The sequence below is a fragment of the Amblyomma americanum genome, chromosome 4, assembly GCF_052857255.1.
Source record: "Amblyomma americanum isolate KBUSLIRL-KWMA chromosome 4, ASM5285725v1, whole genome shotgun sequence".
Taxonomy (NCBI): Eukaryota; Metazoa; Arthropoda; class Arachnida; order Ixodida; family Ixodidae; genus Amblyomma; species Amblyomma americanum.
In genome coordinates, this window is record NC_135500.1 from 220,414,326 (window position 1) to 220,440,374 (window position 26,049).

The window sequence follows — 26,049 nt, forward strand, 5'->3', positions numbered from 1 at the left end:
TTTCCATCCTCTCTATCAGCCTGGCCTGTTCACTCACATCGACAAAGCATCACTACAAATAATGGCAGGAAGTAATTATCCCCCGCAAAAAGTAGCAATTAAAAGAAGCCTTGGCCAAATGTAGAAGCTGCACCTTTGCGTCTGCCTACAGAAAATTTTAAAAGCAGCTCCTTTGGAAGACGGTGCACGTGCCTCTGTCACGTCCCCTTTCCTGTAACTATAGTCAGATACAACTCAAAAACGAAGTGGCAGATGACCTTCAAGTGCGGCCTTCCAGCCAATGGCGCCAACCAAATTTCACGACCCCACGGTTAATCCAAAGAAGCCGTGGTTATTTCCCTTAAATCTGCCACCCCCTGCGATTTCATGCAAGCAGATCAAAGGCAATCGGTCAACTCCACTGGCTGAAGGGGCTCCTTTGAGGGGCATTTGCCACTTTGTTCTTGAACTGTATCTGACTACAGGACACTGCATTATCCTCTACGGCCAAGACATGGGTACTAGTTCACTCCTCATCACCATGACTAGCACCAAAGAACCCCTCAGAAGACTAAATTTTCCTTTTGCACGACATATGTATGAAACTATCTCCTACCATGTGCAACATCTACACAATATTGCTCAGAAGAATAAAATCTTTTTGGAAACTGCTGCTAGTCAAATCAGGACTGTGTTCTGTGCAATTATATGCTCCCTTGCCGTGTTGCTAATTTGTATTACAACATGAAGTACTTGCATAATATTTGGAACGAACCTTCCTGCATGCAAACCAAAGACACAAAGCTCAAGGTTGCAAAACAATATACAGGTATCCTTAAAGTCTAAGAAAAACCATTTACAAACTCATCATATCCTTCAATAATATTAGACACATAGAACCATATTTCACAATTTCACTTTTCTCACTTGTTTAACCTGTTAACTTGTCACAGCTGCTGTACTGTGCTCTGGGGTCCGGCCATCGACTTTCAGCGAAGCCAAAAAACAAATATTAGAAACATTTTGACCGATTCAACTGACCAGCAGTGTGTTAAGAGCTATTAAATTCAGCACTTCTTTTTTTCATGAATACAGGCACAAAGTAACCCTTAAACAAATAAACATGTTCCACCCAATACACCAGCATATATATTTAGCCCACTACTCGCTAGTCCCAATAATAAATGTTTCCAAAATCTGTGGTTTCACAGAAATCTGTCCAATGTTTTCATCCCTGGTTTGCCGCTTGCATAAAGACAAAAGTAAGATATACTTCGATACCAGTAAATAAATGGATTGGTTTGGTTCATGGGGGTTTAACGTCCCAAAGCGACTCAGGTTATGAGAGACGCCGTAGTGAAGGGCCCCGGGAATTTCGACCACCTGGGGTTCTTTAACGTGCACTGACATCGCACAGTACACGGGCCTCTAGAATTTCGCCTCCATCGAAATTCGACCGCCGCGGCCGGGATCGAACCCGCGTCTTTCGGGCCAGCAGCCGAGTGCCATAACCACTCAGCCACCGCGGCGGCTAGTAAGTAAATAAATGTCACTTGTCAGATACTGTGGACTGTTATTTGGATTGCTCCTGAATTCATTTTAATACTTTGTGCTTGAGTAGTTCTGCAATTTGCCTTTCAGTGACACACCACCTCGGGCACCTCTGGTAATGCACATGGCCGTTTCAACACGTTCTCTACCACGACACGAAACAGCAGATCACATGCACTAATTGGAAATTAGCATGTCATTGGCGGTATTACAATCGTAAAACAGCAGTCTGCACAAACACCACTGTACCCTGTGGCGTGCATCAGTAGTAAGAGGCTGCAGCATTGCTTTGAACTTTAGGAACCTTTGGAATTTTCATAGGTTCCAGCAACGAAGCATAAAGCGTGCGGAAGCATTCCCGACTCACGCATTAGAGCTCGCAATGTTCCAACCATCAGATATCCTTCGTGCAAATGTGTGACCGCAAGTGTTCTCTTATATGTCAGCCACAGCAGGCGCGAAGCCGCCTTTCACAATGCTTCGCTCGTAGTGCACAGTTTCAAACCAATTTACTGAGGCACCGATTTTTAAGCACTGCTGTACTAGTCAGAAGAGGAGGCGAAAGTTAACGCAGTCATGAAACCTACAGATGGCACGAAGCAATGACACCAGCCGTTAACCAACGGCGCACTAAACGTCAGCGCCGACACGCAGCTGCAGCGGAAAGGTGGGGTATTCGCACCTAACGGGACACATGCCATCGCTGCTGGGTCACTTCAAACTGTGTCATGCCGATCTGAGCAGCTGATCGGTTTCCTCCGGCGCCCCTTCCTTCAACACAAGCGAACTAACGTTAAGGTATTCCCCTCGCACTTAAGTGCAAGGACAACTGCTCAGCGGAAGGATTCACTAGCCACGGAAGTGGAAATATCCGAAGGCACGGTAGGCCTAACAACATGCAAATGGATAAAATCTCCCTACGCGACGACGAAGTTTGCAGTGATGACCTCAAGTACGAACACGGCGGCAGACGGTGCACGCTTGCAGCTTTCTGCAGCGCGCCAAGCTTCACATGTGCACTTAAGAAAGACAGCGCAGAAGCAGGAAAGCGACCAAGAGTTTGCGGGAAGTGAATTCCTCGCATGCTTTGTCCCGAAGGGGAAAAACAACATGCGAGCGCCATTGCCTTGGCAGTAACCACCATTCGAATTTTCCGTCTGCAAAATATTCATCCAGACAGGAAAACACGGGCCAAAACGCAAACACTGCGCCAGCGAATCCCAAGCGAAGCACCCGCGGTCTAAATCGAAGATAATTTGCCAACTTACATTCGTAGAAGCGCACTGGTTCAGCGGGAGGTTCTCTTGATTGGCTCCGCTTGACTATGGAAAACCTGCGCCAATGAACAACGAAATCATTCGTCATAAAAACAAGAAGCTTCGTCTTTATTGGCGACCAACTTTCCGGGCACAACTGTATGTTATCAATGTACCAAAATACTTCCGTCATAAAAATGCGCAATTATGTGTTGTTTTTGAAGCGGAAGGGCTCACTAAACAGTTTATAAGGTGCAACTTACGCTAATTTGAGAGGGGTGAACAGCGCGTCCGGGAAGAGCCAGTAAGATGGCGGCGTGCGTCGGAGCAGCGGCGCACTAGCGGTGATATATCTATAACATAGAGTTTCTAACTATTAATAGTATGAAACTCTACGATCTATAAACGTTGGCGGTGATAACATGGAGGAAGGGGTGGTGGTTTAGTACATAGAGTTTCTTTATAGTGTGTCAATGCATAGAGAGGAACGGTAAGCGCCAATCATTCGTACATGGCGCTAACTGAGGTTTTGGCTGCTAGAGGGGAAGTTTAAGCGGTTTAAGCTCTTTCGTTTCAGCAGTTTCTGTCCGAACTTCACTTGTGTAGCTTGAGTTTGTAAGTGGGCCGGAGTAATTCAAGAGTGATTACACGGACGTCATCTGCGTTTCACTGAGTAGGAAGCCAAGGACCCGATATATTCAACATCCAGCCTCCAGGCTCTTTTTGGGATAGCATAGAAGCCTCATTGGAGTAAAAAACGGGTCACACCCTCTCGGAGTGTAAAAAAAAGATAGAATTGGCCACGAGCGAGATTCGAACCCGGGGCGGCTCAAAAAGGCCAACCGCCAGTGTCTTGGCCACTCCCCCGTAGTGGGCATATGCCAGCTTTATTTGAGGCCAACCAACCAAGCAAAGAGACCACCTTCGCTGGCTGCTGCATTTTGACCACCGGGGCCACTACGCCATCGTCGCCTTTTCTTCTATCTCATTCAAAGGCGTGTGAATACAATGCAATGCAAGTCACTTAGTTTGAATGAGAACATCTTCGAGAGGAAGTCCGTCTGGTTGGGTTTGAAATATATAAGTTTGGATATAATGACACCAATTCGGTCACCTCACTGATAGATGAGCGAGCAGCAGCAGGAAGCGGCCTTCGTTTCCCCTCTGTAGTCGCATGGCAAAGGCCATTCATTACCATATTAATACATATTTTAATAGACTTCGCTATGACAACAAAGGGGAAGCAATTTAAAGGCCGCCTCCTGCTACTCACTCATCTCGGTCGCCCATGAAGAGGGGACCGAGTTGTTCTCGAATTGTTGGGCTGCTAATAAATGGTTTATGGCGGCTTAACGTCGCAAATCGACTCAGGCTACGAGGGATGCTGTAGTGAAAGGCTCCGGAAATTTCGACCATCTGGGGTTCTTTAACGTGCACTGGCATCGCACAGAACACGGGCCTCTATAATCTTGCCTCCATCGAAATTGGACAGTCGCGGACGGAATCGAACCCGCGTCTTTCGGGTCAGCAGCCGAGCGCCATAACCAACGAGGCCACCGCGGCTGCTAATAAATAAATATGGGTTGGTGTCATTATTTCTCTGGTGGTTATTTGCAAAACTGCAGCACTCTTAGCTGCCAGCAAACAGTCAAACTTCTTCGGTTGCACTAGATTTCGAAGCAGCAATACAATGTCATTGTAGCAGTCTCTGTGCTTCATCACATCATGAACTTTTATAACACTTGCCACAGAAATTTGCATACTGATCTGGTCGCGGGATCCCAATCACAAAAAACCATTGCCCTACGCAATGCTGCATGCAAACCAAGCAGGAATATGGCATCATATGGGATTGCACCATCCTCCAAAGTCAAAAACTTAATACTGTATGGCGCGAGTGGGAAATCCTTCGTACGAAGGTAAGAGGAGCAATAATATGTGCACAAGGAGAAAAGCTTGCGGCTGGCGAGGCAGCGACTAACTGTTCTTTATCAGATGCAAGAGATATTGGAGATAGATAACAGGATGACATCACACGACCTGTCTGGTAAGGAGAGTGCTTTCGAAGTTTGCTATACTCGACTCTTCAGGCGTCGACTACCGCATAAACCCAGAATTCGAGAAATTTTGTTGGTCATGCCTAAACTGGACACTGATGTTAAAACAGCAATTGAGAGACCGCCGTCGGTGAAGTCGAAAGAGCCATTGACGAACTGAACTTGGAAAAATCCGACTGCTGCCTTTTATAAGAAGTTTAAATCTGGTATCGCTGCAGCCTTGCATAGTGTTTTCATAGTCTTTCATGCTTGGGCCATTGCTGCCTTCTTTTACAGGCACTCGTGTGGTTTTTATTCCCAAAAGCAAAGAGGAAGTTCAAATCCGTGCCGTCGCATTCTACAGACTGTAACAAATGTCGATTACAAGGTTTTGATGAATGTTTTGGAGAGAATTCCAGACGTGGTATTAAGAACGGGATGATATACACCAATATCCAAGCATCAGGGAGCATTTAAGAGCTCTGCGACAGCAAATTAGCCATGTTGCAGAGCAATCTTGCCAAGGCTTTCGACAGGGCGCTACATAACATTCGCTTTGTTACTGGACCATGTTTGTGTTGCTTTGATCATGGTGTCAAATGCGATAGAGAAACTGCACCACAAACCTAGTTATCATGGTGAACTATCGTGGTGTACAGAAGCACTCTCCTCTGTACGTCCACACCACCAAGCACATACCTTGGTGTGCCACTGGACTGCTGTTATACAAGCGATTCAGTTTGAAGCAGCAAGGCAGGCAAAATGGGAGCGTTAACCACTCTGTGGGGTGGCCGTGACCCATCTGTATTCGCACGTGCCACTGTCTGCAACGTCTTTCTTGCAGTGAAGGTAGTGTACTATATTTAGCAGGTTTTGTACTGTGCACGAACGAATATACAGGACTTCCACTGCATATTTGAAACTTTTATATGAGGATCCAGTCTGGAGATAACGTCCCGAACAAATAACTTTTGGCAAGGACCTCTCTCACTTGTTTTCAAGCCAAGTAGTTTCATGTTTCTCTGTGAGCAAAGAAATCCTTTCCTCCATTGATTTTTTTTTTTTTTTTCAGTTGATACTGTCAAATGAACTGCCAAAATTTTTTCATCTACCGGAAGAGGTCTTTACAGTGTATTGCCTTACATCTGCAAAGTGGTTGTGCCTTATCGCTTCCTTGTCACTTGACGTTTTCGACACTACTTGTCAACAATGAAAACAAAGTGAGTTATGAAAGATTTGGTAGATGCAGTTTTCCTTGTCCCCTTGCATTGTCCGGTTTTTCAAAGAGGGTGACAAAGGTGTGGGTCACACCTGCAACAAAAACTCTTCTTTTTCAGCTCCATAAAGAGAACCTGCCAGTAAAAAAAAAACCTGGTTGAACTTAAAGGGTATTTCTGCACAGTGGGGAACAAAGTGTTTTCTTTGTATGAAGTCAGAAAATACTGAACGCGTCTTCATTCACTGAAATACTGAAATAATGTGGTATTGCTTTGGAATGTCTTGCAGCGCACAGCACCACGACCGCAGACTGCCATCCTGCATGTTTAACTGCTGGTCTCTCGTGCTTTGCCTTGCATGTCATCTTCATCTTTCATCTGCTTCCAAACACGATGCGCAACAAAGGCACAGTGAAGCACCATCTTGTGTGCATGGAGTCAAACAGAACAGTGGGAAATTAAACCATAGCAGCAGGGTTGCATCAAACTACAAGGAATGCTCGAGCCGCAAAATGCATGCTATTGAATCAATTACTTTGATTTTCCCCATAATTTCTGTTACACTTTTATGTTGGCAGCCCCAGTGGAGGCAAAGGTAAAATTTTATGGAAGAGTCTTTAGTGTGGTGCGCGCTCAAGTGGCAATTTAAAAAAACCCACCCATCCCGGCCATGGTGGCCGCGTTTCACTGGAGGCGAAACGCAAAAGATGTCCATGTGATATCAGCTAGTGTACCTTAAAGAACCCCAGGCAGTTTAAATTAATCCAGAGCTACGGCATCTCTCATTGCCCATGTTTCACTTCAGGACATTGCAGCCCACAATTTAGAATGTCAAAACACGTAACAAAAAAGGCATTCTCGCTGCAAAAGAAAATATCTAATGCCAGTAAACAGTAATATATAAAACTTTATTGAAGCAAGTAACAAATGCAGGCCGCACCAGGTGGCACTTTTGTTGGATTCGTAATGCAAAACAGCAGTACAACACTGTACACAGCACTGTCAATACGAGAAAAAACTACATATTTGCATACTCGTGAACAATGTAAAAAAGGAAGATTGCAAGGCATTAATTTGATCTCTCATCATACAGTACATTCATAAAAACCCTAGGTGTTCATCCAGCATCTATCACAAGACTCCACTCCTTTGCTTGCATATCATACGTGAACAACCTCCTGGCGCAGCATATGTCAGGCGCATAGCCAGGCTAACATCTCCACAGCATTAAAGAGTGCCTCTTTTGGACAACTTCACAAATTTAGCATACTCACAGAAACCAGAAAATGTGACCAGGTGACATTAAAGCATCCTACATGTAGGACACCACTTTTTTGTGCCGTAACTCTAAAAGTTTATTGTGTAAAAGCATGCGCCCAAAGTCATAGGTTCAAGAGGGTTTAAACTTTCCCTGTGCATGAGTTGTGTTGTGAGCATTCAATTTTGCACATTGTATGCATCCAGAAAGATTTGCTAGCCTACTCTGGACGCCATTTTTGAAATTTGATCCCATCAACTATACATTGTAATTCTGCAAAAACAATTTTTGCATATAGTCGCAAGGAAACCACAGCACATGATGAGAAACGAGATTTTAAAGTTGATGTCAAATGTCTGAAGCTTTACGTATCTGGTTGCAAATTCGTCTCCTATGTTGTAGGACAGCTCAAAAGCCTGTGTTGAGAAAAATTCGTTATGATCCATAGCGCAGCAACAAAACAGGGGACAAACACAAGCGCTAACTAACACTAGCGCTTGTGTTTGTCCCGTTTTGTTGCTGCGCTATGGATCATAACGCATACCTACTAACCCGAACCATCACCTTGTTGAGAAAAATATTTTCACAAATAAAAGGATGATTCTGATTTGTGAAGTGAAACATTCTGCATGCAATAAAGATTTTATTTTTTTTTTAATTTCTGAAGTTTCAACACATATGGGTTAAGTATGTTTAATATTGGCAGTAAAGCATTTTTGCAGCATCAGACTTCAGCACTTTGTTAAGGAAGACAATTTTTAAAATGAAGTATCTTTAATGGGAAATGGCACTTATTCGCTATAAACAAAAAGTAACTGCACTATTTTGTTTTTATGGCACCACAGTGTTTTGGGCAAGTAAAAATAAAGCAGTTCTGTCTACACAGTTGGGCTAAATAATAAGTATTGTTAAAACAGCAAGCACCACTTTTTTTTAGCAACTTGTGCACCAGAAAAGGAGAAGGTTCAGGTACCATGAATATCACCATTTGCATCATCTCACACAGAATGCTTGTATCAATAGCCTTTTTTTTTTTGCTTAATAATAAAAATTTGCTCGCACTAAGTATAAGTACATTACAAGCACGCCTTACCTGGCTACAGTCATGGGGAAAGGAAGCAAAGAACACAAAACATCAAAATGATCAAAACTTGCAAGTACAAACTAATAACACTCATATATAAGTGAAAAAATGAGCAAAACTCTTGATGTCAGCTCAGAGTTGCACCATGAAGAAAAGACTAAAGTGACTTACGCACGCCTGTGCACTGAAGGCCACTCTCAAGAGAAATAATGATACTGTATTACACACCTCTCGCTGTCAACCCTTCATGTCTCGGCAGAGCACTTTCCTTCCCCACACAGCAATCTTGATGTGCTTGCCATACATTTATCACTTCTCAATATTGCTGGCAGCTGCCGACTCAATATGGTGACAGTCATCAAATGGGAGTCCGCAGATCCTTTGTGGTCCTTGAAAACATCCAGTGGGTCTGCTAAGGTCTTGCTTTTAAAGAAGCCATGCGCTTTCACTGCTGCATGCCAACATCTAATGAAGATGATTATGCTCATCCTGCAGCAATTTGCGAACTGAATCATGCCCACATAGGGGTGTGGGTACTAGACGCAACATAGGGGCACTTCTACAATTTAAGCACAACTAGTTAAATGCTCAGTGTTTTAACAGGGCATCACATACAGATGGGCAAGCCAGATGAACCGCTGCTGTAGTACTTCTTGTATTGTTCCTTCGTCTATATTACATAAAATAAGCTCAGTCCATCATCTTATGTAACTGCTTCACCTGTGCCTCCCTATGTAGCTCTTTGCAGCCCGCTACTTTGCACGAATTCAAAGCACCTCTTACAGAATCACAGCTAGCTGCCACAGGTCCATGCACTTACTACTGACCAGTGCCATTACTGACTTCAAACCATGACTGAATTTTGTCACCAAAGTCCCTTTACACCCAACTCAACAGCCTTTTTGAGTACAGTACAAATAAAATATGACAGCAAAACCAGTGAATTAAAACTTTCCTGGTCTTCTCATTTCCAAAGAAGATGATCACCAATTCATATATTAAGCTTGCATATCATTCAATCTATGCCATTTTTCTACTTGCATCATACTTTTTCTCGCCTAGAGTTGTGAAGTAAAAATAAAATGTAAACATTGTGCAGTACACATGCACACATGCACAAAAGAGCCAGGCTAAATAAAAAACTAATATAGCAGCCTTTCCTTGGGAAAGAAAACAGAACTGGCATTCAAATGCCAGGCTGATGAAATGAAACACTATGCAGAAAACACCTGTTCCTAAACAAACTAGTCGTAGCATCATAATGCAAAAACACCAGTCTAACCAAAGCCAACACTGCGGCAACTCCCCGACTAGCAGATACACCTAGCATGGCTTCAAAGTTTTTCATGAGCAAAACTACAGTACAAAAAAAAAAAAAACCTGCTGACAAAGCAGTGTTCAAGTACAACACTGCCCTGGTTGAATGGTGCAGACAAGCATGCGCTGTGTGGATCCTGTCCACAGCATGATGTGAGCTCTGGCATGCTTACAGAGACGGCTACCACCTCTTGCCATGCATGCACTTCCACTCTGCCAACAATTTAGCTTGCTGCACTAAAACGCTGCCCCTTGCACTCACTGTGCTTCCAGAGAACACCAGGAGTGTGCTCCAAAACGCAGCATATTCAACTGCACTGCAGCAGCACACATCAGCTGAGCCAAGGCATGCTGTGCTGCAGCTAGTGATTGCTCTGAAGCAATGGGCAAATAACTTCAAAAGCCATTTGAAATACAGCCCTAAGAATAAAAGGTAAAAGAAATAGCAAATGAGAAAACAAGAAATGCAGCTTCACAGCAGCCTCAATTCCCAACAGTGGGCCTCCGCACATGCCAGCACATCTCTGATTTCTTGAAGGCAGTGAGATCCATAGCCACCACTAAAAACCTACATGCATGACACCATAGTGCAACTGGCTTTGAACACAACTGCAAGGGTTTAAAAATAAAACTGCATGACTGCCCAAGATCTAAGTCCACTGCATTAGAAAAATATTAACAAGTGTGGAAAGAAGTTAAAAAGCTAGAAACATAATCTCTACAATATTATGCACAGGCACGGTAGACTGAATGGCCTGCATCTGCAAGTTAACAGAGGTAACGAAAAAAGGTCAGAAAGCATGCTGCTATGCAAAGCCAACGCTCTTTCCTGCAGCCCTTCTTATGGGTGCTTCCTGCTTCCAAAGCTAGCATTGTGTGCAGCTTCTGCTGGTGGAACCGTAAGTTGCATTTTTGGCACCCTTTCTTCAGTAATTGCATAATGCACAGTTTTTTTAAACATTTCTTCACTTTGATGCGTGATGTACAACACTGAAGAAAGTCTACAACCACATGTGTGCCTCCCTTTACAAATGCACAAAACTATTGCATGCTTGTTACAGACAAGTGAATGTTTTTGAAGGCATCATGTTCATTTGAAGATGCTCAGTTTAAAACTGTCATCAGTTTTGCACGTGCATTCGATCATGACCCTTGTAAGTGCAAGCTCCTTCCAATAAATTTTCACGTCCTGAAAATACAGATGCGCATGCAATTTCCTCCACCTCAATTCACTGGTCCAGGGCAGACACTGACAGCGAAGCCTATGCAGCGTGAGGCAATCCTAATAATTAAAGCAGTACTCATGGCTCTCCTCTGCCCTCAATTGAAGCACCCCTTGTTACGGCTGAGACACTTTTGAAGCCTTCCACCCTTATGCTTTGTGCTGGCACAAGAGGACAAAGCCTTCTGAATCAGCTCTTCATTGTTGAGGCCCGTGAGATACACACCATCCTGACCACTGCGGCGTCGTGGGTCTCCAGCAGGGTACTTGAGGGAAAATATCCAAACATCCAGTGCGTCTCGCATGTCCCAGCTGGCATAAGTCAAGTAACGTGCAAAGTCCATCATGCTATACACCTGTAAGAGATGGAAAGAAAACAAGTGATTAACTATATTAACTGTACAGTGTCAGAGCCGTTTTAACTCTTTTGTTATACCATGAGCAAAATGACTGTCTTCTATATGTTTCAGAGCAAGAGGCACAAATGGGTACCAACCACCTGGCTACCAGCTGTTCTCACTGCTGTACTGTTTTTGGCGCTGCTGGCAAATGCAAGATAAAGCGTGAACCGTGGCGCGAATTCTTGCCGCATCACCACTAGTCACCCGTGGAGTGAGGCAAAGCCTGCCACCTGCCATTCGAGCAGGCACAGTTTGGCGCTCGACTGTTCGATATCTTTGTTTTATGGCACACCGCGGTCAATATATAAAGTAAGAAATGCATGTGTTTGTTGAAAACATTTAGGAACAGTTTGATATAGCTAATAATTCATAATATCCGTGTTTGTTATGACCAGGTTTGACGATAAGTTTATTGAAAATGCTCTACAATGTTTCGGTTCTACAAGGAAGTATTTCAGAAGACGTTTAGAATGATTTAGGACCAATCAGAACACATCCACAGCTTTCGCGAACAGCTCAGTGCTGTTATGGAGCATCAATCCGAGGTCGGTACCCCGATTTCTCCTGGGCCTGAAGTGTATTTTATTTAGGGTAGCTGGAATTAAATCTAGCCTATATGATGACGAGACAATACAGAAACCAGAAATATTATTCATGACATCAGTGTGATGCATAAACCGGCTCCAGGAATGAGCAAACAAGCAAGAAGCGGAAAATGAACCCTATAGGCAGACAGGTTCCCACGTTTTGTGTTGTGGTTGCCCAGTTTCTCTCTCGGAATCAAAATCCGATGATGCAATATCATCGTCAGAGGCACTGCTGCTTGATGCATCGAAAAAAATCTGCCACAGATGCAGCACAATCACGCAATGCAAGATTTTTACGAGTGTGCGTCATCTTGCGAGTGCACTACGCCAGACCCTCAACTTCAAAGGCGTTTCAAAAATCTCCATCTAGTGGGAAAAACGCAAGCTACGCAAGGAAGTAAATTAGAGTGTCTAAACAACCTATTGGTTGGTGCAACAACTCCTGTAGCACTGAAATCGCGCTTTGAATCTGTCGATCGCCGGTGACCGACGCATAGTGGTGTGGTAACGAAACAGTTTACGCATATCTAATGCAGTACAATGATTAGTACACTGTGCTACAAAATATACAGAAAGATTTGATTCGTTGCATGTTTATTCAGTGAAGAAATCTCGCAAGTTTCTTTTGCTGCAATTTGTGCAGCGATGCCAAGTTTCGACAATTTAAGTTCTTTAGAAAACTTTATTATAGAAGTGCTCCAGAACAAGAGTCTGAGCAGTGTCACTCTGTGGTGCCACCATATGAGGACAAAGGTACATTTAAAATGTTTGTCTCCCAACCTTTAACTGCAAAACCAGCAACTGTTTTGGTATTATACAACAGGAGACACTGTTCGGAAAAAACGGTCTAAATAGTAGCCATCATCAGCAGCACTTGAAACAAGATATCTTAAACAGTTTGCAACCGCAGATCGTGAGGTCAGAGTGAACAAAAAAAAATAATGATGTGGCACTGCATTAACGGATGGACGCAGCTTTCAAATCGTGAAAAATGGACAAAAAGTTGTTGTTTTTTTTCTTTTAAATACTGTACACACTCACATGCCTCATTTTCTATACTGTCCTGCGGTTTCATTGCTGAAATCCACTGGGAAGTACTTTAAAAAAAATCATCTTTGTCTCCGTTCAGGTTTTCTGATTAGATGGTCACTTAGTGCAGCAGATTTCTTCACAACTGTTTTGTCTATTTTGACCCCATTTGCTTTGTGCATTCACAGAACTCCACTATATGCAATGACAGCCATGGTTTTTCACTTTGATGCGGTGCAGCTTTTTTGTGCGGCACCTTGCTTAGAGTTTAGACATGCCTATACCAGCTGCTTTGTAAAAAATGGAAACAAGAAAAAATCTGTGTCGTGGAAAAAAAAAATTCTAAGAATGGCATTACAAGAAGTGTCTTCTGGAGGCCAGCTGGTTCATTTCGTTTGTTTTCAAACTGTGCTCTGTGTATGTGCATGCATGCGTGCGTGTGTGTCCACCTTCCTGTGTTCTCATTTCACTGAGTTTGAAAATGAATGCAATGTCATTATGCGCAACATGCTTTCAGAAATACAATGAATGTTGAACCAGTCTTCGACCGCATTTTGTCTAGTCTGCAAGCATTTTGCAAAGTGTGCAAGAGAAAAGATGCATAAAAAGCTCTCAGTTATATTTTTATATTTATGACAACCTGCCAGCCCGACAGGAGGCACCAGCACTCAACTGCTCAACATTGTTAAAGGTGCACTAAAAAGGAATCTGAACTCGTCTTTTTACCGCAGGAACATCTACAAGTTCCGGGCATTCTTAGGAACATCGAATTATTGTCCTGTGCGGCCGATTTCCCTAATTAAATCGGATTAGACATCCCGGCTCCCGTCTTTCTCTTTAACTCAACGCGGAAGGTAGGAGGAGTCAAAAAACGTGTCAGCCAGTCCTGTGGCGGCATGCCGCTCTGCCATCGGCGGAGTGATACGTAGATCAATGAGTCCACGTGTATTTTTATTTCCGTAGGCCTAATTTGTGGCTATATTGTCTGCAACTGAAACTGTTTATCCACAGAAACCTAAAAACTAAATGAAAGCAAAATTGAAGCCGCCACTAGACTGGCTGAAAGGCACTGCAAGCGTTGGTCGACTCCGCCTACCTACCGCATGGAGTTCAAAAAAAGGCAGTAGCCGGGACGTTTAATCCGATTTAATTAGGGCAATCGGCTGCACAAGACAATAATTCGAAGTTTCTAAGAATGCCCGGAACGTGTAGGTAGAGTTCCTGCAGTAAAAAGACGAGTTCAGATTCCTCTTTAGTGCACCTTTAAGTCATTCTTGGGTGTGGCATTTTCCAGATATAATGCTGAAATTCCATGCATTTAAGTTTCAAAGCATCACTAACAAGCAGAAAAATTTTTATCATAATCTATCAAAAGATAGGGCAGTTGATGTTGAAAGCCACATCCCCCTTAAAATTTTCACTTTCTGGCCAAGGAAGTGCTTTCCCTGCCAACCTGCAGCCAAGGCCTTGGCGTGCTCTGCGAGTGTACATGTTTAAACCTATGTAAGGCAGTTATGAAGAGAGCAGTAGACATAGCAAAGGAAGCCAAGAGTACTAATGTTGAAGAGGATAGGGCTGGATGGGTGCGAGTTTCAGACACGTTGCTGATCACAGGACTTGCGCACCCTGCGGCCCTCCTATGCTATCATTTCTATCAGGAGCGAGAGCTTAACTATAGTATGATACAACATAAAAAAACAGCAGTTGTTAACACTGAACCATGGTCCGCGGCGTAATTACTCCGTTAGCCAGTCACAAAAGTAAATGAAATCAGCTTTTTAATGCTTCATTTTATGAAAGAAGTCAGGTATCCAAATTCTAGAGTTTAAAAGATTTTCTTTGCTATTAACTTCTTGTTTACGTGACAAGAAAAGTTTGAACAACGGACTACTTTTTTGTCGTGGATGAATTCTGTGCGGCGGTCCTGAACATGGGCGGAGCTTCACTGCAGACTTAAGTTGTATCCGAGTATATGCTAGACTGCAGGCTGTTTCCAGGACCATGTCAGCTGTCCCAAGTTATTTAAACTGCACCATGCACCCTTTCTCCGATTTCCATCCCCATAACTGCACTCATCTGTACAAATGAAGCAGCTGGGTTCTCAAACTGTATGGTCAACAAGGTACATGGCTTGCGTTACACATACGCTCACGGATAACAAAGAGGCGGCGGTGATGATGGTGATACGTGGGTGGTGGAAGACTCCAGACTAATGTTGAACAATTTAACGTCCAGTATTTGCACCAACATCACACATAAAATGGGTCTTTTTACATCGATTCAAATGTGGCCGAAACAGCTGGGATTAGACCTTGCTGCCTAAGGCTAACTAAGAAGACTACATGCAGACATCTAATTTTCGTTGCTTATTTTCTTCTTTCAAATGATACGTTGGAATACAGTGGAATACATGGATCACTGCGTGGTATTCGCCTACAATCGTTATATAGTTTATAACTGAATTTCTTCTCTCATGCAATTTCAGTTTCATCAGACGAAAGATGGCTCTGATATGTAGCTGACTTTTAGGTCACATGAGGCACAAAATATCCTGCAATATAAACACTGATAAATAGTTTTAATTCCCTACAAAACCAGCCTGTTTCAATAGCTGGAGTGACATCAAGTGACGTATCAGAACTTATATTGCCACTTTTATCATGCCCCGTATCACCTAAAGGTCAACTACACGTCACAGCCATCGTTTGATGAAACCGAAGCAGTGTTCAGAAGAAATTCAATTATAAACTCTTTTGCAGTCATAGGTAAATATCACACGGTGATCCATGTATATTAATGTATCATTTGAAAAAAGAAAGCACGCAAGTAAAAATTTGGTGCCTGCAGTCCTCGAAGTGCAAGCCGAAGCGTAATAAGCAGGCTTGCATGATCCTAATAATCTCAACCTTATCGTATATTCATGCAATCTTTCCGTTTAGTGGGTGCAAAGGACCCAAACGCACACATCAAGTCACTTTAGCTACTGTAGAATGTTGGAAAAATGTGTAAGCAGGCTCAAGTGCTGCGCATTGCAAAGTGCAAAGGAATTTAATGCAAGCAATATGATTCACCATGCCTCACCTTGGTTGAAGTGCTGTGTTCATGGAGCTGTATCAATTTTCATCATTTTCAAAAAGCATTACCCACACACCCATTCTTGGCCCATTTGTGCGCATTAAGAGGAGCCTTACCATGGAGCACATAAGCGCCGACGAGATGGGCAGAGAGAGAGAAGTCGCACTGAGCAGATCATTGAGGCAGAGAAAAAGTGGTGCCACCAGGCTGCTGTCCCACAGGTCCAATTCACCATACGACACCGTCGTCATCTGCACATAAACGGTTTGGTTTTGATTCTATGGAGTGGAGGGCTCCCACTGCACGGTACACAGGTCTCTAGCACTTCGCCTCCATCGGGCCCCACTCATCACACCTGCATCTTTCGCGTCAGTAGCCAAGCACCATAACCACCGTGGCAGCTCTAGAGCAACGATCCGCTCAACACCTCAAAACCGGCAGCACACAATGTGAAGCGCAGTATTCAACTGCTAAATATCGACAGCCTAATTGCTGGAAGCCACAGAACAGGAACATAGCAGGCAGGAAGGAATAGTCCCCAACAGCCCATGAACAGATGGCCAAAACAACAAAACAAAAGGGAAAAAAAATAAAGAAAAAGTACAAGGGCTGATGAAGGTATGTGTACTGGCAGCACCTAGGAGCACAGTGCACACATTTTCTGCATCATACTTTAGTGATGGTTCATTTTGCAACAGCAAAGCAGACCACTGTGCATGCCAAAGAAAATTAAATAAATGCACATGAATGGCTATCTTTTCATTTCAGCCAACAGATGCCACCAGTATGCAAGTAGCTTCATGCCAATTCAAGCATCTGTGACAGTTGAACAATTATTTTCCATTAAGAAAGCTACCTAAACAGTGTCCTTGGCCATAATTTCTGTAAGCCAAAAACAACAGGATCGTGAACTGTGCAGCGGCTTCCTCAATGACAAATGAAAGATCTTGCAAAAAATGACAAAACACCTTTCCCATAAAAACACAATTCCAATGGACATTCATACACAAGACAGCACAAAGCACATACACTGATGAGAAATCCCTGCCACATGAAAAATAAAAAAAAAGTGTCAACAGGTGGGCTTACCACTAGCCTGATAGTGATCTTTGCAAAAGCGAAGCCGTATGTGAGCAGGAACATCACTGGATGAATAATCATGAGACCAGCCTTGAAGGTGGCCCACAAACAGGCAGAGAGACTTAGGAGGGCTGCCAATGGGTACAGTGTACGTTCCTAAAGCAAATAGAGAAATGACAAAATTACAGAATGCTAAGCAGCACTAAATTAAGATTCCTTACTTTCAAGGGAACAGCTTATAACTGCAGCAGAACCAACATGCTTGTAAAGAGAAAATTTGTGGGGAAATGCAAACATACTATGCCTGCCGAGTAGGGTTTGAAGCGCTCCCACTACAGGCACGTCTGCATAGTCCTGCAGGGTGACCGACATTTTAGCGTACTAGGTCGCCAGCATTTTCCTTAAATTTTTGAGCATGCTTAGCATTTAAAAACTCTTACTTTAGCATTTCATTGTAATATTTCAGAAAACAAGGAGTAGTACGAATTGTTCACCCAAACAAACAGAAATTATTTTAATGTTTCAGAGCTCCCAGGGCACCTACTGGTCCAGCAGCTGCTAGTTCCGAGAGATATTGGCCCTTGGGAATGTGCCGATAACCCAGCACTGTTGAACCAGCAGATACCCAGTTGGAAATGTTCACCTGGCGGGAAAGCACAGAACACAAACTACTGTATGCCATAAAGAAGATTTGTCTTACAGCTAGCTTGTTATTTAATACATTCCAAAGCAAGTTGGCTCAGTGCAGCATAAGCGTGGTAAGTGTATGAATACAGAATTATAACCACATACCGTACGACGTGGAATCTTGACAAAATTGTCAAGGGGGGTCTTGCCGCCAAGGACAATGTGAATGTTACTGAGGGTTGCGAAGGCCAAGCAACAGAAAGAGAACAGCATCAGGATCTCTCGCAGCTGAATGCCATAAAATACCTGTGTAAAGAAGAAAAGGAAAGCTATGGTTGAGAAAGTACCACACACAATCGGCTTCTTGTTAAGTGATGAAGATTCAATGCATGCTGTTTCAACAGGACTCAGTTTATAACGCTACATAAGCCGGAAGGACGAAGCTCCTAGTGCATTGTCCGAGCGTTATATCTTGCCAGCTCCTTCCTCAATTTCGCGCAGTCATCGTCAGCATTTGCAGTGCCACTTGCCCCGGTTGGCAATTTTGGTGGAGAGGGTTGCAGTGTCAAAAAGGAGAGGGCAGACTGGAAGAGTGCCCGAGGTGGCTTGGGTTCAAAACCCACCGCTGGACAAGGATGAGTGCAAGCATGCCCTATGCCCGGCTTCTTTCTTTGCTGTCACACCACAGCTGATGCTCAAAACATTCGCATTACGCACTCGTAACCACCTTGTGATCGTTAGATTAGTTCTGGCCCCATTTAGAAAAGAAAATAAAAATAAAAAAGAGACTTGGAGACAGTATATCTGCTGTTATCCACTGCTATAACTACTTGGGAGTCTCGAAGCTGCCATTCAGATGATTTGATCACCAATTAAGGTCCATTATTTATTATTTTACAACAGCTAATAATATTTACTAAAGCACTTTTAATTTTTTTTGTTTCATTTATTTTCTCCTTAAGAACCCGAGGGCAATACATAAGGGGAGGTGAATTAACATGATGTATATTTCTCGAACACGGAAAAAGGTGAAGAGAAAGCTACAAAATACAACAAAAGCAAGCAAGAACAAGAAAAAACAAAAATACAGTAAAAAATGCAGAAATGCATCTAAGTGAAATAGCAGCAAACAAGCAAGAGCAAGAGAAACAAAACTTACACTAAGGCACAGAAATGCAACTAAGCGAAGTAACAAAAAAAATACAAAGAGTGCAGTCTATTCAAGATGGCTGAAGTTTTAGCTCATTACGAAATTGAGTTCTATCTGTGCATTCGACTGTGTTTTCGGGCAAGGAGTTCCATAAGACTATTGCATGAGGGAAAAATGAGCTATTCATTGCAAAGGTGCGGGTAGAAATTCGTGCCAGAGACTGGCTGTGGCTTATGGGAAGATCTTCTTAGTGGTGTTGTTAGTAGCTTATGTCTGAACCGTGGGTGATAATAAAACGTGTGAAGAAGGCACAGACGAGATATGATGCGAGGGACGGCAAGTCGAAGTCTCTTTTCATTGAGGTGATGCCGGAATGTCTTGAATACTTCGAGGTGACAAATCATGCTGCGCGGTTTTGAACGGCTTCAAGGTTTGCGGCGAGGTATGATTGTGACAGGTTCCAGATGGCTGACAGGTGTTCGAGCTTTGGTCTGACGAACGTGAGAGATGCTAGTTTTTTAATGTCTGGGGATGAGTCGCTGAGACTATGCCGCATGTAGCCCAGAACGCGCGAGGCTTCGGAGCAAATGATTTCGATATATGCAATCCATGATAGCGATGGTGTCATGTGTTTAAAGTACAGAGTCTTTAAGGTAATAAAACGAAATGAAATGAATTTTCTAAACCAGTAAAATTCCCCAATGCCGAATTGTCCAGGGACCTAGCTATACCCCATTCGGAACTACCACAGCTGCGGTGCTCCAGGGGTAAACTGCCTATAGGGCATTAGGGTATTCCACACGATATTCCACAGGATATGAGTCAATGCGAATATTTCCTCAAATCAGCTCTGAAAGCCCAATGAAAGAGCAGGAGTTTTGCAACAAATTTCACTTCAGTATCCTTGAGTTCATCCTTCCACACTTCTACAGTGCCATTTCTAAGCCTGCAAAGATAAAAAACATAACTCGGGCTCTGCAGTCTTGCAAGCAACATGTTCTACAAACAAGATTTGTACATATGATACAGAAATATCATATGGTGAGAATAAATCCTCTTCAGACCTGAGCCAAAGTCTGGTAAGTCAGTGTTAATAAAAATAAATTAACTCTGGGTGTTACCACTAATGTACACAAAACATTTCACAGCTACAGTTACAACAGTTATTTCTATATGACCTTCCTCCATGCTCTGTCCCTATGCCTTTAGAAACACGCGACAACATCCTTTGACACATATTTTAATTATCCCTTTAACCGCCAATCCCGAGCTGTACTCATAATTTTCAATATCGCTATACAGTCTTTCATGACAAGTCACACTCCTATGGGCCGATGTTGCGCTGCTCCCACTGCCTCAGGCAAGTTATAGTTGGCCATTGTGTCGGCTGAAATTTTCCATAAAAGAGGATAGTAGTCATTCATGGCAAGCACATTTCTTGCTATAGCACATATTTTAAGCCTGACAACCATAATTTTTGCCATAGAATTGTCAGAACAATTTGGTGATTTTGATATATTTTTCAGGAAATAATTTGCCAGTTAAAGGGCACAATACACACTTCAATCAAAGTTGCAAATAATGTTGTAGTAGAGTGGTAAAAACTTGAGAGTTGTTTGAGTGCTGGGAGCAGGCAGCTTATTTGGACACTGCAACAAGCTTGGTATTAGACTACTCAGAGCACAGTCAGAACTGCCAGACTTCCAATGGCACCTAGGCTGCAAGACTGATGTGTTGTTTAAAACGCCATAAGAGAAACATGTGCATGTGTATGTGGGATGTGACCAGTGCTGAAGGAGTTACCGAAAAAAAGTAACTAATTAAGTTACTCGTTACGCTAAAAAAAAAAAAGGAGCGCGTTACCGCCCTACGTTACCTGCAAAAAAGTTAATGCGCTACTGTTACCGTCACCAAAAAAAGGTACCGCATGTTACTTTACCGCTATTCCATGTCCATAAATTTTATTCAGTGCATCTTCGCTACAAGAATTCACGATAACAATTTTATAAAGCTCATATTTCACATAAAACCTCTAGCCCAAAAAACGATTTTAGCTGAAATCTTGATTTGAGAATACTTTGTACAAATGTGCAAGAGCTTAGCAATGTTATAGTGGCCTAAAGGACAAAAATTATTGTGGGATGATAAAAAGAACGAAAAATAAAGTGTCCCTGCCCATGCCACTAAGTATAACGGCTGAAGTGGCCTAAAGGAGTCGGATACAACTCAAGTCTGCAGTGAAGCACCACCCACATTCAGCCGCCGCACACAGAATTCCTCCACGACGAAAAAGTAGTCAGCTGCTTAAATGTTACTCGTTACCTAAACAAGAAGCTTATCACAAGAAAATAATTATGAGCTTTAGAATCTTGATACTTGAATTATTTGATGTAGCCAAACACTTAATATTCGACTACCGGAATAATACAGAATGAAGCGGATGGCGGCCCAGTGTAACAAACTGCTGTTTTTTTAAGTTGTACGCTACTTATAACTCTGTGGCACATTGTGAAGCCATTTTCTCAATGTGAAATTATAAACACAAAATGACACTTTATCATCAATTCTACACCTCGGTCTTCATTTTCCTCAAGACACGACATGGTCAAAACACATTGATATCATATGTAACAAAGCTTTTAAACATCTCGGGTACCTACACCGTACACTGCGTAAGGCCCGAAAGGATACCAAATTGCTGACATATAAAGCTTATTCCCCCATTCTTGATTACGGCTGTATCATATGGAATCCTCATAAGAAATCAGATATTAAAAAAAATAGAATCAATTCAAAAGTAATCGGTATGCTTCATCTTTCACAACTTCGGCCGAGATTTTTCCCCTTCTTCCCGTTATAAAGATTCAGGTCTCACAGCACTATCATCTCACCGCCGCCTAGAATGTTTGAAGTTTTCACACACACTGGTTCATTCTTGGCACTTCCTTCATTAAACAATTATTTGAACTTTAGCAAACCTTCCTTCACTAAAGGTTCCCATAGCCTGAACGTTTTCTTTAGCCACACTGAGGCGTTCAAACACAGCTTATTTCCCCTGGCCACAGGGCTCTGGAATTCACTGCCTGGAAACGTCTGCTCGCTACCCATAAAAAAGTGTTTAACGGCCATCGCCTGTTAGTGGCATTTTTATTTTCTTTGTTTTTTACACGTTTGTATTTTTCTAGATGACTTCTTTTCTCTCCCTGTCCACTCCTGCTATAGCCTTATTAAGGCTGCAGTGTGTACGTATAAATAAATAAATAAAGTACATTCAAACTTTTTTTCAATACTCCGCCTTAATGCTTGTGTGGCAATTAAATGAAAACAAATGCTATAGCTGCTTCACAAAGTGCTGGGCAGTAATTCTCTTAGTTTAGCCCCGGTGCAACATCGAAGTGCTTTCAAAACGAGTGCTGGATCCATAAATGCAGCGTACAAGGCGATCATTTCCCGTCACCCCCTTTTGTTTGGTCTGCTCAGGTGTCAGTAACTAACTGGGTTACGGTGGTGCCACAGAATATAATTTCATCAATCATCAGACCAATTTGTCAAAACTCTTCAGGAACTGCGCCAAAGCTGCATTGGTGTGGTAATTTACTGGCAAAACATTCAATTGCTATTAGCAGCATGACATGTGGCTATGCATAGCCGGCACCCGAAACACATAATCAGTGCATTGTTTTGCCGCTTGGTTGCATAGAATGAGTTATAGCGATGCTATTAGCATTGGTCGAACCCCGTATACTCCAGTTCGAAATATTTTAATTAGCTTGCAAAAACAAATTCATGGCGCTGACGGTGTCACCATACAGTGGCGGTTTTTAGCAGTGGATATTACATCACTAGGCGGGAGCTTGATGATTGGACAAACAGTAAATATGCTGCAAATTGTGTTAATAAATAGAGATACGTTTTGTCAAGTTCTTGCGTTTTATATTACATCAACAAAACCAACTTGTTTGCCTTAGATAAAAGCGCTGTGAAGCAAGTAAAACAAAAATACACCACCAGACGCTCTGGCCATTTTTTTGCTTCGAAGGATTTTGCGCCTCTCTGTACACATCCTATGACCTAGCGCAATCGATCCGATCGAGCCATTGCACTCTAAAAGCGTTCGTTTTGGTCCCAACGAAGGATGCAAAGAAAAAATCCATTCGTTTCACATTTAGCAGTGCACATTGCCGGCTTGTGCAGGATTACCGGGCAGTGCCGCCAGTTGGTGCCACGTTCCCATCACAGCGCGGCGGGCACCTTGCTCGCCGTGACCAATCAGCATATAGCGGCCTTGGTATGTGGCAAGCAGTAGCGGTACACGCTATCCTAAAAATATCTAGTATCTTGTGCAGGGTGTCACTCATTCGCAGTGTCTCGTGCTCGAGTTCGGATTTAAAGGTCAGGGAACATCACTGATCAGTGCTCCCTTCTGCGTCTTTGACGTGACGATGAAGCATTGCTGGGTCAACTGGGCGTTCAAGTGGTTGTTATAACCATGAAAGCGACGCTACCAGCCTTGGCAAGAACGAGTTACAGCGATTAGGCAGCCATGGTGTGCAAACTTCCGCGACGTGCTCAGATAGGCTGTTTCGATTGGTCCCTCCCGGCGTCGTCATTGTGAGAGTGAAATGGGAAAGGGAAACCAAGTGAAAATCGATTTGAGGGCATTATTTTGTTTGCTTGAATTATGAAATTTCTTCATTGAATAACTCCCGTTCCTATGCATCGATTCCTGTAATTCTTTTTGAGTCAGCATCTGTGTGACAAAGAATCCATCTGAAGTAGAGCCGGCATCCGTTCAAGCAGTGTTTCGCAGCCCCTTTAATGTCCACGTACTCAAGTACGTATTGGGTGAACTCGGCGTGCCATGTCTCACACGAGTGTGATTTCCTGGAGCCATGCTAATGAGGATAAAATAAGTCGCATTAATCTGGGTAGAAGATTAAGCATAATGATATAAAGGGTTCAAGAATTTTAGAAGGGATGCTAGTGAGGGAAACTGGGACATGAGAGCAATATCTTACGCATGTATGCAGTTATTGCACGTAATGCAGACAAAATGCTCACTTACATTTTTCATCCATAGACTCTGGCCATAAAGAGCTGTTAACAAATGTGCAACCATCATGGAGCACTGGCATTCAGAGACGTCAATCCTAGCAGGAGAGTGAAAACCACATTGAACAAAGAGCTACTCAGCATGTGAAATATCGAAAGCCAACACTGGTGGTACGAAGAAGAACATGAAAGCAACTCACTTGCCAAAGACCATCACATGAGTAACGTAGTCCTGCCAGTGGGTGGAGTAAAATGCCAAAGCAGATAGAAAAAAAAAAGTGACCAGCAGTGCAGGAGAATCACCCAACTGCATGGCTATTGAGATGGATGTGGTGACAAAGACTAGAGAGAGAGAGAAAAAAGCTCAAGTCAGCATACACCGCATCTGGTACCATGGGTAAAGTTCTGAACGCAGCATATCTCAAAAGACACAAATGCATGCAGCTGATGCAATCTGTCCACTATCTGCCTCACATGCATCAAAACTACGGAGTAAGATATACAGAAGCGCCAACTTTGCTGATAAGAGGGGACCAGTTTCACTACATCAGAGAAAGCTTGATCTGATTGGTGGAGCTCGGATTTGGCGTTCCCACTGGTAGAAAGTTCCCGCCGTGCAACCGCTTCTCTGAAAATAAGCGCATGTGTCTGCTGCACCATTAGTTGCCACAGCATTTCGTTTTACAGCAATGTCGGCAGGTGGCATGTTACTGTGGCTACTTCTGCAAGGAGGAACGCAAAAGAAGGAAAGCGTGCGTAAAGCCGCATCAGCAAGCAAAAGGGAACGGAGGGAGAGAGTGCTGTGCAATGCTGAGCGCCAGACAAGCAGTGGGCATTCTGTAGCACTTGCCAAATGTATTGCTGCGTGCCAAAGTTGGAGCGCCTGTCTTACGCCATCATCCAAACTGAGAAACTCGGGTTGCAGATCACCTAAAGCGACACTGAGGAAATCTCTACCAGGTTACTGTTCTCAGTAAAAATAGATTATCAAGCTCTTTCTGCATTAGTTAACAGCTGTCTGGCAGCAAAAGTTGCCTGAGAAAATATAATTAAAAAACTTCTCGCCACTCGATTCAAACTCATGAACTAAGGAGTATTTGTTGGTGCCATTTTGAAGTGAATGACAGTGCAGCACAGCCTCTGGGATCTGTGGTCCAGTATTGGCGCAGCACACGGTTCACTCTGAAATTGGCCGGTGATGGCGACACCTATACTTCTTTTTTTATAGGGGTGTGCAAATATTCAGAAATTTCAAACACGAATCAAATAGTGCATGCTCAAAATTATTTGAAACAAATTGGTTATGTCCAAGTTGTCAAGGCCCAAATTTCGAATAAGGCCTGCCATATTTTTCGACAACTATTCCAAAAATAGGGACCGTGCATGCCACGTACCATGAACCCAAGATCAGTATCCGCGGGATAGAGGGCTCAGCGCTGTAGTGTGGTCTATTCGCATGGCGGTGTTCATAATCCTCATACATGGCCTCAGAGATTTGACGATGCGGCAAGGCCCAGGCAGGTTCAGCAGACATGGCCTTTATGCCTGACCTCAGAGGCCATGCCTCATTGTAGCTCTCGCTTATTTCAAGCACCAAGATATGGTGCTAGTTATCCGTTATCAAAAGCGAAAGGTACTTTTGCTACATGCACAACATGACAATGGTAAAGTCAATACACTGACTTCATGTTGCAAACCCCCAAATGGAGATCAGTGTTCTTTTAAAGATCGAGCAATAACTGTGAAAGCAGTGCTTCGGTGTTTCTCACGATTGCTCAATGAATATTTGCACAAGCAGCGAACATGTGTAAAAATGTCATTTGTATTCGATTCAGTTCTCTCACTATTCGATTCATATTCGATTAGGTTTTTCGCTATACTATTCCTATGCGATTAGGTAGCAAACCTACGTAATTTGTATTCAATTCGGTTTGGAAAAAGTGCTATTCGCACACCCCTAGTTTTTTAGTCTTTTCTAGCTTATAAAATCTCCATTTTAAGTGAAAAGCGCTCTCCTTGTTATCAGAATGCTGTCATCTGTCAATATAAGCCAGCTTCAATTTTTCCTCAGTGTCCCTTTCTAGCAGGGACACCAGAACAAAGGGGGGGGGGGGGGGGGGGGGAGTGC

At 43.1% G+C, this 26,049-nt stretch overlaps 2 protein-coding genes and 1 long non-coding RNA gene across 12 annotated transcripts in view; 1 reads left to right on the forward strand and 2 right to left on the reverse strand.

The window, feature by feature from the left end:
* Positions 1 to 5,984, reverse strand: part of Nf-YA (nuclear factor Y-box A) — a 23,767-nt gene extending 17,783 nt beyond the window's left edge. The window contains exons 1-2 of one of the 5 annotated variants that reach the window (XM_077663541.1): positions 5,966 to 5,984; positions 2,799 to 2,863 (exon numbers count right to left, since the gene is read on the reverse strand). The gene's annotated coding sequence lies outside the window, so the exon portion shown is untranslated. The other 4 variants (XM_077663540.1, XM_077663544.1, XM_077663543.1 and 1 more) reach the window with 4 other exon arrangements.
* LOC144129408 (uncharacterized) lies at positions 3,086 to 16,117 on the forward strand. Its single transcript, XR_013313917.1, has 3 exons — positions 3,086 to 3,276; positions 5,895 to 6,042; positions 11,391 to 16,117. It is a non-coding gene; the product is annotated as an uncharacterized LOC144129408 (long non-coding RNA).
* LOC144129405 (cholinephosphotransferase 1-like) overlaps positions 6,929 to 26,049 on the reverse strand; it is a 38,139-nt gene continuing 19,018 nt past the window's right edge. For all 6 annotated transcript variants that reach the window (XM_077663538.1, XM_077663533.1, XM_077663534.1 and 3 more), the window contains 6 exons: positions 24,122 to 24,263; positions 23,935 to 24,019; positions 17,885 to 18,025; positions 17,102 to 17,248; positions 16,129 to 16,263; positions 6,929 to 11,276 (listed from right to left, as the gene is read on the reverse strand). In XM_077663538.1, the coding sequence (XP_077519664.1) occupies positions 11,019 to 11,276; positions 16,129 to 16,263; positions 17,102 to 17,248; positions 17,885 to 18,025; positions 23,935 to 24,019; positions 24,122 to 24,263 (908 nt within the window). In that variant the 3' untranslated portion in view covers positions 6,929 to 11,018. The remainder of the gene's footprint in view (positions 11,277 to 16,128; positions 16,264 to 17,101; positions 17,249 to 17,884; positions 18,026 to 23,934; positions 24,020 to 24,121; positions 24,264 to 26,049) is intronic.